The sequence below is a fragment of the Ostrea edulis genome, chromosome 5 (genome assembly GCF_947568905.1).
Source record: "Ostrea edulis chromosome 5, xbOstEdul1.1, whole genome shotgun sequence".
In the NCBI taxonomy this organism is placed as follows: Eukaryota; Metazoa; Mollusca; class Bivalvia; order Ostreida; family Ostreidae; genus Ostrea; species Ostrea edulis.
In genome coordinates, this window is record NC_079168.1 from 30,709,483 (window position 1) to 30,726,696 (window position 17,214).

General features: G+C 34.5%; 1 protein-coding gene across 3 annotated transcripts; it reads left to right on the forward strand.

Moving 5' to 3' along the window:
• The first annotated feature begins 2,211 nt into the window (after positions 1-2,211).
• Positions 2,212-13,672, forward strand: LOC125649908 (uncharacterized). 3 transcript variants are annotated; one of them, XM_048877765.2, is made up of 3 exons: positions 2,212-2,712; positions 11,599-11,630; positions 12,038-13,672. In XM_048877765.2, the coding sequence occupies exon 3, from the start codon at positions 12,090-12,092 to the stop codon at positions 13,431-13,433; it is 1,344 nt and encodes a 447-aa protein (XP_048733722.2). In that variant the 5' UTR covers positions 2,212-2,712; positions 11,599-11,630; positions 12,038-12,089; the 3' UTR covers positions 13,434-13,672. The 3 variants fall into 3 exon arrangements, with proteins under 3 accessions (XP_048733722.2, XP_048733721.2, XP_048733723.2); XM_048877764.2 differs by lacking the exon at positions 2,212-2,712 and adding an exon at positions 4,551-11,216; XM_048877766.2 differs by lacking the exon at positions 2,212-2,712 and adding an exon at positions 4,551-11,179.
• The last annotated feature ends 3,542 nt before the right edge of the window (positions 13,673-17,214 follow it).

Consider the following 17,214-nt stretch of genomic DNA (forward strand, 5'->3'; position numbering starts at 1 on the left):
GTGAGAATTTATAGTGAAAATCCCTGCCTGCGGTAAATGTGAGAAATTGCAGTGAAAATCCATGCCTGTGGTAATTGTGAGAAATTACAGTGAAAATCCCTGCCTACGGTAAATGTGAGAAATTACAATAAAAATCCCTGCTTACGGTAAATGTGAGAAATTACATTAAAAACCCCTGTCTGTGGTAAATGTAAGAAATTACTGTGAAAATCCCTGCCTACGGTAATTGTGAGAAATCGGTAAATATGTTAAAACAGTGCACAGTAAATGGGTGTGGGGTGATCATAATCGCTATACATTGACCGTTCTTGGCACACTGCTTTTGACTACGGATTACTCCGTTTACCCGATCAAGATATAGGGCTCACGGCGAATGTGACCGGTCGACGGGGAATGCTTACTCCTCCCATGCACCTGATACCACGTCTTGTATATCCAGGGGTCCGTATTTGCCCAACTATTTATTTTGTATTGCTTACAGGAGTTATGAGATTGAGCACTGTTTGTTATCTTCATCTTTCATTGACAAATTCACTTTGAACTAGTGCGTATTCTGATCTAGAAAATTATTTTCATCCTTGATTTGTGCTTAGCACTTTCTTACCGTTAGGTTGTTGTCTGGTTTGAAATGGAATAAAAAATGCACGTTGGGCACATCCCAGTAAATCTATAATTAATTAGGAGTTAAGCATTGGTGTGTTGTTTCAGAATCAGTAATACAATATAGCCTAGGTATCTATTTAGGAAATATCTTAATTGAAACTGCTTGAGGGTATGAACTTCGACGCTTTACGCCAGCATATTATTCCATGAGGCGTTAGAGTGAAGCGTCGTATTTCATACCGAAATGTGATTTTCCAAAATGAAAATCATTCCTTATATTTATATTCTACTTTCATTTCTGTCGAAATTTCCAGCCGTTAAAATAGACTATATTTATCAAGATTCACACGTGTGGGGCGCCAAATTAACATAAACTCAAATTATTTGAAGATATTATCAATTTATTTGATGTGCGCAAAATATTAATGATATATTCAAATCTTTATTGCGCGCATTAATTGAATCGTTGATAGCATTAATTTATCTGCCGAATTGATGCGTGCTAGAACTGAATTGTTTTTCTCCTCAAAGAATGGATGATATCAACAACTGAATTGATGCGCGCTATAATTCAGTTGAAGAGAATAATAATTCAATTAATGCGCGCATCAATTCGATTAATGCGCGCATTGATCTTCAGTTGAATTATTGCGCGAAATAAATCAATTAATGCACGCAATAATAGAATTATTGCCCTTTTCAACTGAACTAATGGTATCAATTCAATTGATGTGCGCAATAATTCTGTTATAGAGAGCAATTATTCAATGATAGATATCTTCAATCACTGTATCCATAATTGAATTAATGATAATTTAATTCCGTATATAAAAGCTTTGCAAATGATTAAATAGATCTTCAAATCATTTATACGGAGCTCTAAATTAATTTTTGAAAGCAGTTATTTCACCAGATTAATACTTGATTCGATGTGTGCATCAATTGAATTGCGCGCAGTTATTGAATTAACGATATCTTCAAATACTTTATGATTATTTGCGGTTATGTTAATTTAGCGCTCCATAAATATACGAAAAGATTGTTTACAACTACCACCCTCAGAACTGAAATTAACAAGGATTACACATGTATGAATCGTGTACCTCGAATTCAATCAACGATTTGGTCGGGGTGGGGTGGGGGTGGGCTTATGTCATGACTCCAGCCGTAGCCAGTGTTGAATAAACTCTGTTCATTTCTATACATGTACTAGGATTTATAAGTTAGACAAATGGAATGAGTGTAAACAACATCCCTCCTGCCAGTCCTGGTTATTTATTTATAATGTTGTAAAGCATGCAATGAACTGTTTTCATTGTTCAGGGTCTTACATGACATCGCAGTGCATCAGTTCTTGGAAGCTGTTTACACTTGTGGTTGCTCAAAGATCACATTTTTGACCACATTCTTCTGGAAGGCGCTCAATGCACGTGATGGTTGTTTCGTGAAATATTCTGTTTACACAAACACTAGTTTGTCGCCAGGTTCTTTCGTCTGTTTATGCCAAAGTTGTGATGAAAACTCCACTTCGTAAGTGTCAAGCAGGCTGTATACCAGCCTTTGTTTAACACCTATAAATATTCCCATTGATAAAGTAGTCCTCGGTTTGTCCTGAAATGACGAATCGCTGATGGATCTATCATGTGTTGAAGGGTCGCTGTTTTTCTGGATCTTTAAAGTTTATCTACCCAACACAAACAAATAACAGATAGAAATCGCCCGTTTCTGCATTTATTGAATATTTCAAACAATTTATTTAATAGAGCCAGCGCAATTTTAAACGCGGAGATATACAGAACACTACACCCGGGGTGATAACAATGGGCGCTTCTTAAGTAATATATCGAACCCTTTGTCTAGTTCAGGTCTTCCCGTAAAGAGGTCTTTAAGTGTATTCATAGTCAAATTCTAAACTAACAATATTCAGTTTTATTCCAAAGTTACTTTTAATCTGATAATTTGCAAAAAAAATATTACAATACCCTTTTGGAAGTTGAATAGCTGTTGTCGATGAAATCTAGCTAGTGTTATGATTAAGTAGGTATTCTCATGCCGTTTTTTCACTGCACATACAGATTTTAAATTGCAAGGAAGAAAAATGGAGGCCACGTAAGTTTGATTTTTACTCATGAAATTCATTTTATTTATCTTTTATCACATTACATTCAGGACTGTTTGCATAATGTATGTTTGGAAATGTGTTTATAAGACAACATGCCTGTTGTTAGTACACGGATCTAGAAAACTTTGTATAGATGCAATTTTCCCCATCATCATTAAAGTAACCATTTTAAATCTCTCCCAAAGTATGATCACGGGAGCCGTAAATTATTCTAAGAATTAATTTTAAAAATAAAGGAATGAAAACATAATTTTTCTATTTCCCATCGAAAACAAATCATGTCCCGCTACCGTATTAAGATAAGGAGTTTAATGTGTATTTTGTAAGTTATTTACAAACGCAGAATTCAGAACTTAGAGGCTTATCAAATGTTTTTAACCTAAACAGGAACAATCACATTAAGTGCATGTCTCTGTTAAGGTGCCAGAGAATTAGAGCCGGTATCGACCCCAGAAAATAGTATATCTTTAAAACGAAATTTACGATTGTATTTATACAATTATCATTATTACATGTATTATTATTATTATTATCATTATTATTGTATGTATATACCTCTTTCAGCAACATGCTACTAGGCCTAATCCTAGGACATGATTTCATAAATGTTCGACCTAATTTTCGCGATTTAAAAAAAGGGATGCAAAGTATAATGTGCCTCTCTCTGCGTCAGTCCTGCAAATAAAGAGATGTTTTCGAATTCGTGAAAACAGTTCCATATTGTTACTATGTAGATGGGGGGGGGGGGGGGTAATGAATATTCATGTATATAATCACGCGTTACTAGGTTAGTTCCGCGGTTCGAAATGGCGCGATGGCGTGGTTTTGTTACCGAATAATTAGATTTAGAAAAATACCAATGTAATTTCAAATATTTCAATTGACTTCATTCGGTGTAATTTAGTTAATTTGTTCGGTTCAGTTTTGACCGTCTCGTTCAGAACAGGCGTTTTTTATTGCTTTCTGTAACACCTGCTTGCTTTTTTTCCCCCTCTCAACCTTTGTAGTTTAGTTTTTAATAGTGTTAGGTTATATTTGTTTTTATTTTATTCATTTAGTCTTCGTCTCTACGTAAATATTCTCTCGTCCTAAAGAAGGAACAGGTGTCCCGAAAATAATCTGACAATTCCATAATTATTGTTAATCATGTCGTCGGTCATTTTTAAGTGCTCTGTGCCCATGCGTGCGTGTGTGTGTGAAGGGGGTGTTTCTACTGGAATATATAAGTTACCTTGTATACATGTTGAATGCGCATTAATTTCATTGGAGATACATGTATTAATTAAAAGACACGTCACAAGAATTTCAATCATAATTTCTGCTATTCAAATAAATTCTCTCACTGAAACCTTTTATTGAACAGAAACTCCTCCAAGAGCGGACCAAAAACTATAGCCTTCCGATGATTATCATCCTAAACCTCTGTCGTTAGATAGGTCGTAAGTCTATCTTTAAATCTGACTTACGACGAGCCTAAAATACGTCATTACCGTTTCACAATTCTATATTTACATTGATTACATTATCGAAAATGGTTTCCCATAGCCTGTGGGTGTGTGTTTCTCAGACAATTCCAAAATCTATACGGTAGTGAAATTTAAATTTTCCACAGGTAGCCTACATTTACTGTGTTTATGCAAAGTTTAGTTAAAGACTAATTTCCATTGAGGGCGGACCATGTCGATAAATATCACCGTTCTCCCAAGTTGTCTAGAGGCTTAACTCTTACATAAGTCGAGCCAGGACATAGGCCACGCAGATCGTCAGATTATTTTAAGATATGACAATGTTGTGAAACAGTCACATGACATTGATGATTACTCTCTCTCTCTCTCTCTCTCTCTCTCTCTCTCTCTCTCTCTCGCCGACCAAACCTACTAAATGAGGACGTCCTCACAATGTGTAGAAGAGAATACACACATATTATAAGTACTATGTTAGGTATAGCCTTAAGGATACCTATAAAAGTCTATCTAATACTCTCTTTCGAATTATGACAAAAAAGGATTTCTCACTGTACAACAGAAAACAACAGTTTCTCACTTTACAACAGAAAACAACAGTTTCTCATTCAACATAAAACAACAATTTCTCACTATACAATATAAAACAGCAGTTTCTCACTTTACAACAGAAAACAACAGGTTTTTTTCATTCAACATAAAAACGACACACTTTTTTATTAGACTGCATAAAACGACAGGCACTCTGCTTTTATTGTATAGAATAAAACGAAATTTTACAGTATACAACGACATTGATTTTCGTTATACAACCGAGTATATTTTGAAAAGCTATGAAACATATTATTACTCAGAAATAATCCCTGAAAAAAAAATCTTCTTTGGAGACAGCTTAGATTATAAAGACTGTGCTGTCGGTCTGTACATGATAGAAGCAGTTTCCACGATTTTGTTTACAGATATTTTTTCTGATTTTTTTTTTAATTTGAACGAATCTTCGCTAATTTAATTATTCGATACATATATGTGTTCATTTTTCTGGACTAAAATTCAAATCTGTGTGTACATAAATCTGTTTTAAAAAAAGAAAGAATAAAGAACTTCACAGCCCTTGAAGTACCATCTTGAATGGAGCCTTTGATACAGTTTTCCATAAATAACCTGAAGAGCTGTTACGTACTGATCCTATGAAAACAAACCTTGTTAATAAGTATCAGTTCGCTAACCCCTTATCTGTCGTCTTCTTTGGTTTTATTTAAATTTCCATCATTTTCGGGTGTGGGCCGCGCATACACCTGCCTTTGATAGCCCAAAATCGTGTACAAGAGCTCATTGTTTTTTCTTTCATCTATTTTTGGACGGCTATAAAAGATAAGGTTAAAAAGTATGCTGAAATTGAAGGTCTTTGTTCATGCATATTAGTTTTTTGATAATCGAAATTCGAAAAAACTTGAATGAGAAGAATGCCTATCATCAGCGGTTAATAATAGTCATGTAGATAATAAGCCTCAAGAAGTGTATGCAAATAAAGATCCCCAAAGAACTTCGTGATTAATTCTAACCTTTTTTTAAATTCTTAAAAAATGAGTTCAAATGTCTATGTGCATGTAAATTATGTTCAGCTACACGCTCCCATCAATATGAAATCAAATATCAAATCAGAGAAATGGGTAGATAATTCGCCGACATGTAATCTACAGATAAACGAGATTAATAATTCACGAAATTCACAAAAAATATAATTTTCAAAATCATCTAAACTGCATTCTTTTCGTTTTCTCTTAAATTGGCCTGATTCTGTCCTTATCAACATTAAGTCGATATGTGGACTACACAGACACACTATTGTATTCATCATATGGCAGGGTTCTTCAAAATATAAATTTATTTTTCAAACTTCAATTCTTCCGTAACAAACACTTTGATTTCTTGTAATTCGACACCAGAAATAAAACACTTCTATTGTCGTCTGTTGTCGATTTTGACCGAAAATGTCAAGTTTTAAGCGCATACTTTTGGTTTTTTTATTTTCATACATGAAAATGTTAAGTTTTAATTGCTTGCTTTTGAGTTTTTATTTTCATACATGGAAATGTTAAGTTTTAATTGCTTGCTTTTGAGTTTTTATTTTTACCAGTACGTGGAAATGTTAACTTTTAATCGCTTGCTTTCGATCTTTGTTTTTGTATTATATTTTGATCAATACATGGAAATGTCAAGTCTTAATTACTTGCTTTTGATTTTATTTATTTTCATCAGTACATATTTATATCCTTGAACTGGTCTACCATCAATCTAATTAAAATTAGATCTTTGATCCGCTCATGCAATCAAAGATCTAATTTTAATTAGATTGGTCTACCATAGTCTTAATCATGCATAAACAATGCATAAACAATAACAATTGTCATACATACAAAAATTGCACATGGTGGTCTCAAATATATATATGTAAGACTCTAAAGTGCCATGGTCGCTCCAAAGTGCGATGACCACGCCAAAGTGCGATGGTCTGCGCCAAAGTACGATGGTTTGTTAACGTTACGGACGCCAAAGTGCGATGACCACGCCAAAGTCCGATGGTGCGGAGTTCAGTAACGTTTGTGACGTCCGTCATTGTGACGTCATTCTTAACGTCTTTCAAAATGAAACCGGAGAAATGCAACACGGACCAGCAAAGTACATTTGTTGTCGAACTATCTACGTAGTTCGTACTTTGGCGTGTCACACCATCGGGGTTTGGCGTGACCATCGCACATTGGAGTCCCATCGCACTTTGGAGTCTTACATATATATATGTATATATTCAATAAATTCTTTCCTTGTCAATGGATCATAGCTATACATATATAAATATATATAGATCTATATATCTATGTATCGAAACAGATTAATACGTTTAATGCTCAAAATGTTATGAAGTTATGCAATTTAGGGACTATTTTGCGCAAAGTTACAATTCTATGAAAAATATTGTAGAACATGTACTTTGAAAGTAAATTTACGAGTATATATATTCACTCATTTAGAATCAATTATATTTCTTAAGCGCATCTCAATAGTTTGAAATGAACTACTTTATGAAACGAGTCTTTTTCACGAAGTCCCTCAAGGAATGTGCAATATTTTTCCATTCAAATTGAAGCTGAGAGAGAGAGAGAGAGAGAGAGAGAGAGAGAGAGAGAGAGCTGTATGGTCATGATTTAACAGGTAGGATAGGGTTATAGCAAGTTTAAAAAAAAAAAAAAACATCCATTAAGTGTCGTCTGCGAAATTAGGTAATCGCAGAAAAATGGAATTGCGGAGATGTTATGATATGATATCAAAATGAGGAAAAAATTCAACACTTAAGCGTTACAAATCATTAATTTCTCCATTAGTCATGCAATATCGTGATCTATAATCGATATGCACCATTTAATTGGCGTTTATCGTGCATGCAGAGTATTATTAAGAAAAGAATTTTTCCCCTCATAAAGAGTGCGCTATTAATTAACAGCAATAAATGACATTACTCTCTGTTCAAGGACACGAACACTTTTATGTTCCACTAAACAGTAGTTTTAACATTGTGTCCCTCTAACCTCTTTGTACAGAAGACATGTTGAATTGTCCGTGTAATTTTCCATTTCTCGTGACTGCTGATATATTATGGGGAAAAAAACCAATTGGAATAGGATGTAGAAAATGTCTTGATCAATGAGCCCGAAATAATTGTCAGTGGGGATGCGGTCTCTTCTTCTTCCGACATGCGCGTATATAGAGACCCGTGTCCGTTCCATGGGAACGCCCATTTTAAATAGACCGGATTTCAAACACCAGAATACAATGACAACTTCAATTCCTTTTCACCTACTAGTATAAACCGAGGTTAAAAAATTCCTTTGACAAATTATCTAGTACTCTGCATAGATATTGCAGCTAAACAAACAAAGATCCCAAGCCTTTCTCCGTCAGTAATGGTAAATATTTCAAGCTGTCGATATATGGTATGTAAAATTGACATCAAATGGGTTTTCCTGGTCGATTACTTAATGCCCTAAACCCACGCACTGCATTTCTTACACTCAGCGAATTACAACTTTAGTTTACAGACAGTAGAATTTCCGTACCACCGTGCAGGATAAATTGTTTTGACATGGTTGTAAATAGTAACTGTACAGATTTTTATGTTCACAATTAAAGTTTAATTGAACAATTTAGGATTGAGCACAAGTTCTGTAATTACTAAGGATGCCCTCTGTGAAATAAGAAACTGTTTCAAGATTAGAAGTATGAAAAGGCCAGTACTAGTGTGACACAAATACATAATATTAAATTCAGCATATCTGATCATCACTGTTGGATTTCGGAAGCCCCCCTCCCTTTTATTTTTAATTACACACATATTTGAAAGTGATCGTTTCTTAACTTTTTATTCATGCAATGACGGTGCGACATTCTAGTCGAAGGCAAATAAAGAATTTTGTTGTCAAAATCCTCATTCTGTTCCATTTAAATTAAGATATCTTCCGGTAGAACAACTGCACTCACGCCTTGCCCTAGCTGCAGAACTGTAGCTCTCTGAAAAAAAATATTATTCCGTCACAATATTTTTTCAGAGAGCTACAGTTCTACAGCTAGCCTTGCCCCCTCCCCATTCCCTCTACAGCACTGTTATTGCATTGCACACGTTCAATTTGTTGTTATACATCGATAAAATTTACTTCTACAAAAGATATCAAGATCGCCCGGTATTTTTAATCAATGTATGTTGTTAAATGTATGATTTATATTGAATACATACTCATTCCCAGTATATCGCGAGTATTAACAATTCCTAAAAATACGAACGAGGGCATTTTTGGTCTGTGCGTGCTTAGTACAAGACAAGTATTCTCAACATTGCCGCGTGTACAAAAATAAAATAAGTATTATTAATAATACTACTTCGAAACGACTTTTGTTGTGGCGAAATTTAGTATAAATGAGATATATATGTAATTATCAATCATCATGATCGCAACTCAAGTTTCCGATGTCAATAAACGAAGTGGACATGGTGGAATTTTAATAGAGGAGTTTTGTCTAGATAATCTTTAGATGAATTTACACCTTATATTGCCTCATAGAAAGGGACAACGTGTTCAATTCATCATTAACAGGTGGAATTTCGTATAATTCTACATGTTTGGTATACCATAGTTTGATAAAATTGGAGCGTTCACTGAGGAAAATGTCTGAAAATGATACACACCTTAATTTTACCAACACAACCCTGGTAAAGAAATAGGCATATAATATGATAATATTTTTATAATCAGAAAGATATTATATATTTAGCCTTATCTGTAGGAAGACTATCAATAAAATTCTTTATGTAGAATATCTTGCTCGTTCAGTGATGTGTTTATTATCAGTAAGTATGGAGAGGGCACAGCCATTGCACCTGCTACCTTATCCTATGAATAGAATATGATTTATTTCCAAATTAGGGCCCTCTCGGGCATACAGCATACATGATTATTAACATTTCAATGTGTAATGACGATAAAAAGAAAAGAAAAAAACAAGAGTAAAATATGCACTATTAGTATGAGCATTAATGTTCATATACATGAGACATTTGAACATGATAATACTTATTTGTATTATATGTAAGTACCACCGTGTATCCTAATGCAAAACAGTCAGAAATACAGAAATACACATAGGGAAAAAAACATATATATATATATATATATATATATATACATGTACATATTAATACGTGAATGAAATACTGTTCAAATCAAATATTATCAGTGATATTATATCACACACGGAAGACATGACAGCTAAAACTACCGGTACCTTTAAATCATCAATATATAAAACCTCAACCTTTTCTTCCTTAAAGAAAGTAATTAATGTGGGTCCCCATTCGCAATTTGATAAGGAGTATCGGTGCTTGATTTTGTTAGCGATAATCTCATAACCTTAAACGACATCTTCCCAGCAGACCAGTGGAGATGACATCTTCCCAGCAGACCAGTGGAGATGACATCTTCCCAGCAGATCAGTGGAGATGGAGATTGTGTATCAGTAGTGATTGTTAAAGCATCATTTATTTTTAAAAAAAATTTTTTTTTTACCCTTGCGCGCATTTTAAAATGTTTGTAAATCCCCATCATAAAACCATTCAATGTTCTCGACGACAAAGATTTTAGAAACCCAACAATTTCTTAATGCAAGCTTTATTACAGAAGAACTGTATTGAACTATTGAATATTTAGTGTTTTCAAATTTAGATCATATTTGTCAGATTTTTCCCCCAAACAAGATTGACAACATCGCCATATCCTTAATGAACCTGAGTTCAGTACAGTTTTTAGAAATCGCACCTCTGAAAGGAATTTCAGCAGGATCCAAAAACCGATTCCCCGTGACAAGAAAAACAAAAAAGACCATTATGATTATTCCAAATTGCCCCAAAACAAAGAGGGGTCACCCCGGCAAGGAAAAACAATGACCATGTGTCGTCAAACATGCAATCGGTAATGTCAATACTCCAAACTCCTTATCGATGAGGTGATATGTATGGTTGGGTTGACATGTGAACTAATGTGTATTTTGCAATCAAATTAAGACATCGTTTGTAACTCACAAGGCGGTGCCTGAGCAAATCGACACATGGACTGAGGTCGTCTGTATTTAAAAGGCACCGAATCATGTAAATGTTTTCTTAAGCATTCGAAGATTGACGTCAGTCGTGAATTACCGCAAGATACTTTAAATCAATGTCGGAATCGAATGCGGGGTGATTTCAAAGACTTAGGAACTTGACCTTGTATTTAAATCATTTCGAGGACCGTCCCGTAACCGTGAGACGCACCAACAAAAAATAACACTTCCGATTCCAATTTTAAACCAGCAGTCTATATTTAAATGAATTATGAAGTCAGAATCATTTAGTCTTTAATTCTGAGCTGACCACTTCATTTGCCGATATAATTTCATTCTATCACCGACTGTGAGTTTACCATTCATATGCTTTGGAATTTTTAGAGGTATGCAAGGCGATATTCATTTTAGTTATAAACTTCCAACTAAATTTTAATAATATGATCAAATTAAAAGCGGCGATTTCTTTGAAGTGTCATGAAATTCCAAGTTGAACTTAAAAGTCTTTAATTTAAATTCGCACTACGATTTAATGTAAACATTATATACTTCTTTCTTTCTTTTTTTTATACATTTAATCTTGATATAGAATGTTCTCATTTAATATATTCAATGAAAATTTGAATACCCTTTTTACCTGCCTCCCGCAGTTTCCATTACAATCACGATAAAAAGACCAAACTGATGCGGAGCTGCCACTTCTAATCTAGTTATAACCAACTAGTTCACGTGCTTTTGATACATAGATTCTTTTATCTTTTATTTCAGAAAGAATATTTTCATCGCAATTACCAATTCTGGTGAGTAAATATTTCTTTTGCAAATTAGATCATAGCTAGAATAGGCCTATATATCGGTCATTGTTGTCATATTTTTTTTTTTAAAATCAATGAAAAACTGTCACGTTGTAAAATCACGAGACTTTGTTTGAACGAGGCGCGAGAAAGATCAGTGCTTACATTGAAATATCTCTGTATTGTTTAGAAAACCTGACAGATTCTTGTCTATATTTAATCCATTTTCTGTTTTCGGTTCAATATATTGGGTCTTACTGTGATCTACTATCCATTTATCTTACTTTCAATGCTTAGCGTATTAACACAAATCCTTTGCTTCTAAGACGACTTTTGGCCGCTATCATTGTCTGCGGTCTTATCAGAATTATTTTGCCGTTAATTTTCCAACTGTTCATCCTTTCTATCAACAGTGACAACGTCAACACCAAACCAGAACACGTCAAACAGTCTACAGGGACAGCCATGGCTCTCAAGGTTCATCGTAACACGCTGTGGACGCACAATACAAATAACATTGGTCATCTAGGACTTCACAGTGAAACCAGAAATCTGACCATTGCAAAAAACACCTGTGTGGAGAAACATTTCGGTGTCTTAATCACAGCCTTGAAAAGTTCTGAAAAACAGAATATCAGAATTATGAGCGGGAACCGCCGTGATCTGGAGCAGTCTTTGTTCGCTCTGTCACAGAGAATGCGGGAAATCAACCAAAGTCGACTTTCTTTACCTGCATCACGAAATACCTCCTTCTCGCCGAGAGACTCGAGATCTAATTCGGATGCAAGCACTTTTTCATTCGCATCGTCGAGGACGAGTGTTTCATCTTTTAACTCTTTTTCCAAATACATAGGAAGGAGACTCTCCCCTGTGAAAGGGAAGCGAAAATCGCGTAAATCTATTGAAATTAATGACCAGCACGAGGAAGAAGGGAAGAAAAGAGAGCGGAAGAGAGCGGTTGTTTCTCCCCCAGACCTCGAGAAACTCCACGAAATGTCCGACAAATCTTCAGAATTTCCAGAGAAATCAAAATTCTCTTTACAAGAGCTGCAGGAAAGAATATCATCTCGTAAGAGTTGTGTTCGCATCACCCCTTTCCCAGATCTCCCAGCAGACACGGAAACTCCAAATAAGGAGGACTCGTCTTCCGTTTCAACGGACGATTCTGTTAGCACTTCAAGACGTTCCATACGCGTGCGCAAAAAGTCTAAACCTAGAAAAAAGTCAAGTCGGGAAAGCGTGGAAGAAATTTCTGTACACGAGCCGGAAACTCCCCGCAACAATCCGCATGCACGAATGATCGCTCTGCAGAAACTGCAAATGGAAACGCAAAGAAGAGCTGCACTTATTGAAAAAGAAAAGCTTGAATTGATGAAGAAAAACCGCAAAGAGGTGACTGAAAGTTTTCGTTATTCTCATGCCGTTGAACAATTCTTGAAGTCGAAAAGACAAAATTCCAAAATTTCCATGTCTGAAGTTCCGGATGAAATTGAATATGATGCTGAAGGACGGGAGATTCGGCGACTTGGTCCTTCCGTTTTGGCGGTAATAAATGTCGATGACATGGACTACGTTACAAGTGTGACCGTTCGACGCAGACGACACACCACAAGCAGTCTTGGAGAAAAACGACCGAGTTTCTACAGAACAAAATCAAGAAAATCAATTGCTTCCATTTACCACCCTTTGCCGGAAATTAACAAGGAATCCCAGTCAAATCCAATTGAACACTCTGTGTCAACAAAAAAACTTCTTCCAAAAGACCCCCTCCCACCGGTTGTAGAAGATCAGGTAGTGGTGGCAGCATGAACTATACAAATAAACTACAATGTACCCGGTACTAGTGATTTCTGTGCTTCACATATTTTGTTTTATGATTTTAAAGATGTTTCTTGCCATTACTTCACCGGTAATTTCAAGTTCATGGGAAAATTAATTCCATGAAAAGATATTATTTTTTATTATTTGATTACGTAGTCATTTGCTTTTACAGTGTTATAAGTACTTGCCACATTGATATGTATAAAATAAAATTCTTGTCCAGAAAATCTTGTTGCGCTACATCGAATGTCTTCATCCTCGTGTTCACTGGGAAGGAAAGCTGCTCTAGTATACACTTCCTTATGAAGTAAATATATATATAAATATATTCCTTCATTTCAGGAAAATTGTGTAAATAGTATCTTAGGCGTCGAAGTGGGGGAGGAGTTGCTCAGGCACTCGACGTGTACGTTTTAAATATCTGTAATAAAAAAAATTGTCTTCCTATAAACAGAATATTTTGTTTATAGGAAGACAATTTTTATTATTTTATAGATATTTAAAACGTTGAGTGCCTGTGTATGGAGAGCGAGAGTCCGGTATAGCCATATCTTAATACCCACTACAATGATTAGTCAATATCAAGTTCCTTGATATTGTCAACTAACGTCACAGCAGTTGCAGTGGCGTAGCTTCCATTGAGGCAACCGAGGTAGCTGCCTCGGTAAAAAAAAAAACAACAAAAAAACCACCTTTTACGTTGTTAAAATGTCGATAGCTTCAGACCCCCTGCCTCGGTAATATTCGAACCCAAGCTACGCCTATGGGTTGTGATGTGCAGTTTTCGTATTATTATATTTTTATCACCGGAAAATTACATATATACATGTACAAACAAGACAAACATATGCAAAATATCCTACGACATATCAGTGGCTTCGCCACCCCGGGGCCCTAGGTCACACTGTTTTTGTAGCTTGAATCGCTGTTCAAAATGGCTGTAATGAAAACGTGGAACTACTGTGGGCTTCGTTCTCGGCTCCTATCTGGACATTGTGCTTGCGGCTCCAGACCCGTGCCTTATTTATTCGACCTTGCCTTGCCCATTCTTATTTATAGTTTATTCTGGATGCATTTTTTTAAAATCTGAAAAGTATTCCGTTCTCTCAAAATGGCCATTTCTATGGAGCGCCAAATTAACATAAACTCAAATCATTGAAGATATCTTCAATTATTTGAAGATATCATCAATTCATTTGATGCGCGCAACAATTTAATTAAAGATCTCTTCAAATAATTAATGATATCTTCAATTCTGAATTATTGCGCGCATTAAATAAATTGATGATAGCATTAATTCTTCTGCTGAATTGATGTCTGTAAAAATAAAGGAAATCATCGCATAATAGGCTTGATAAAGAAACCAATAGAAACAGAGTTATTGCCCTTGGATTCAATATTTTGAAACGTATTATTGATTATTCATCTATAACTTAGACTTTTGAAATATTTTATTTTCAACAAGATTTTTTACAATAACTATAGGAAAAGACTCCAACACAATTTATGTTCCTATCATGCATAAATCTAAATATAATATTGATTTTGCAAAATCTCATGACATCACAGGAGGGTGGAATTACTTTAATGATCTCTTCAAATGAATTAATGATATCAACAATTGAATTGATGCGCGCTACAATTCAATTGAAGAGAGCAATAATTGATATAATGCGCGCATTATATCAATGATTGCTCTCATTAATTCAATTGATGCGCGCATTAATTCAATTGATGAGAGCAATAATTGAATTGAAGCGCGCATTAATTCATTTGATGAGAGCAATAATTGATTTAATGCGCGCATTAATTCAATTAAAGAGAGCAATAATTGAATTGATGATATCTTCAAATAATTGAAGATATCTTCAATTATTTGAGTTTATGTTAATTTGGCGCTCCATACATTTCGTCTGCTCGAATTGTCAAATCATTCGCACCGTTTGGAATATGCTGAGAGACTAGTGGTTTTCAATACTCAACAAGGTTTACCAATACTTAACGCGAGTCTAGGATTCCTCCGAATTTACAATCGTAATTTTCACAATCTAATTAAAATTAGATCCTTTGATCCGCTCAAATGCGATCGCTATGCAAAATGATTGTATATATATAGGTGATCTAAAGGATCTGATTTTAATTGGCTTGTTATTTTCAGAAACAAACCAAGGAATTGATTACTGATATCAACAGTAGAACTGATGGACGTTACAATTTAATTGAAGAGAGCAATAATTCAATTAGGATCAATTAAATTAATGCGCGTAGTACCGGTACTTCTTTTAATAAAAGAGCAACTATATCTAATTAGAGATATCTTCAAGTTAATTCAATTTCACCCACACCATCCATCGGTGGTACATGAGGTACAATTAATAATAAAATGTAATGGTAAATCGTCTTAATTAATCATGAATACACAAGATCTAATAATAATAAAAAAGAAAATACAAGACATATACAGTACATGCTATAGCTACAAACAAAGAAAAAGAAAAAGTAAGAGATATGTTATGGAGGACAGATTGCATCATAAATTTTAGTTATGACGAGAAGAGACAGAGATTTTTCAACGATTTAAAACTTGAGTTTGACATAATCTCACTAAACTTAAGTATATATTTGGTTTATTACAAAATCTGGGATGTAAAAACTTTTTCCTGATACTAGCTAATGATTTGCATTTTAAAAATAAAATGGAACTCGTCTGCTATTTTACCTGAGTTACATAATGTACAAACTTTTTCATTAAATATCTTCAATTCAACATATCCACCAACGAATTAATGATTCCTTTAATTGAATCGTTGCTCTCTTTAAAAGAATTAGTGCGCTTATTTTAGAATTCTTTATACAATATCGTTAATCAAAGATATCTCACCATATATAATAACTGAATTGATGCTCTCATCAATTGAAGTACTGCGCGCATCAATTTAATCAATGCATTCATTTGAATTCATGCGCGCAATAATTATTGATATCAGCAACTTAATTGATTCGGTTAATTAATCCATCAACTCACATAAGGCGCACAATAATTGGATTATTGCTCTCTTCAATTGGATTATTGCTCTCTTCAATTGAATTATTGTTCTCTTCATCGGAATGAATGCTATCATTAATTCCATAACCACCATAATTCTGAGAGAGAGAGAGAGAGAGAGAGAGAGAGAGAGAGAGAGAGAGAGAGAGAGAACTATCTAATTAAAGATATCTTCCACGATTAAATTAATGATCTCTTTAATTCAATTGTTGTTCTTTGAAAGAATTGCTGCGCGCATTAATTGATGTATAATAAAAAGTCCCTCATTCCCTCTTAATTTCACGATATCCTTTATCGAGCGCCAAATTAACGCAAACTCAAATAATTAAAGATATTTTCAATTGTTTGGAGATATCAATTCATTTCATGCGCGCAACATTTCAATTAAATGTCTCCTAAAGTAATGAATGATATTTCAATTCTGAATTGATAGAATTGATGAGCGCTATAATTGATCTATTGCTCGCTTCAAATGAATTGATGATATAAAAAAAAAATGGAAACGATGCCTGCTACAATTCATTTGAAGAGAGCAATACTTCAATTAATGCGCGCATCAATTCGATTGATACGCAATAGTTGAATTATCACTCTCTTCAGTTGAATTGTGGCGAGCATCAATTCAGTATTTATGCGCGCAATAATTGAATCATTGCTCTCTTTAATTGAATTAATAATATCATTAATTCAATTAATGTGCGCAATAATTCTTTTAGAGAGTGA

Coding starts and splice junctions, on each gene's coding strand:
- LOC125649908 (XM_048877765.2), top strand. CDS start 12,090: ATGGCTCTCAAGGTTCATCGTAACACGCTGTGGACGCACAATACAAAT.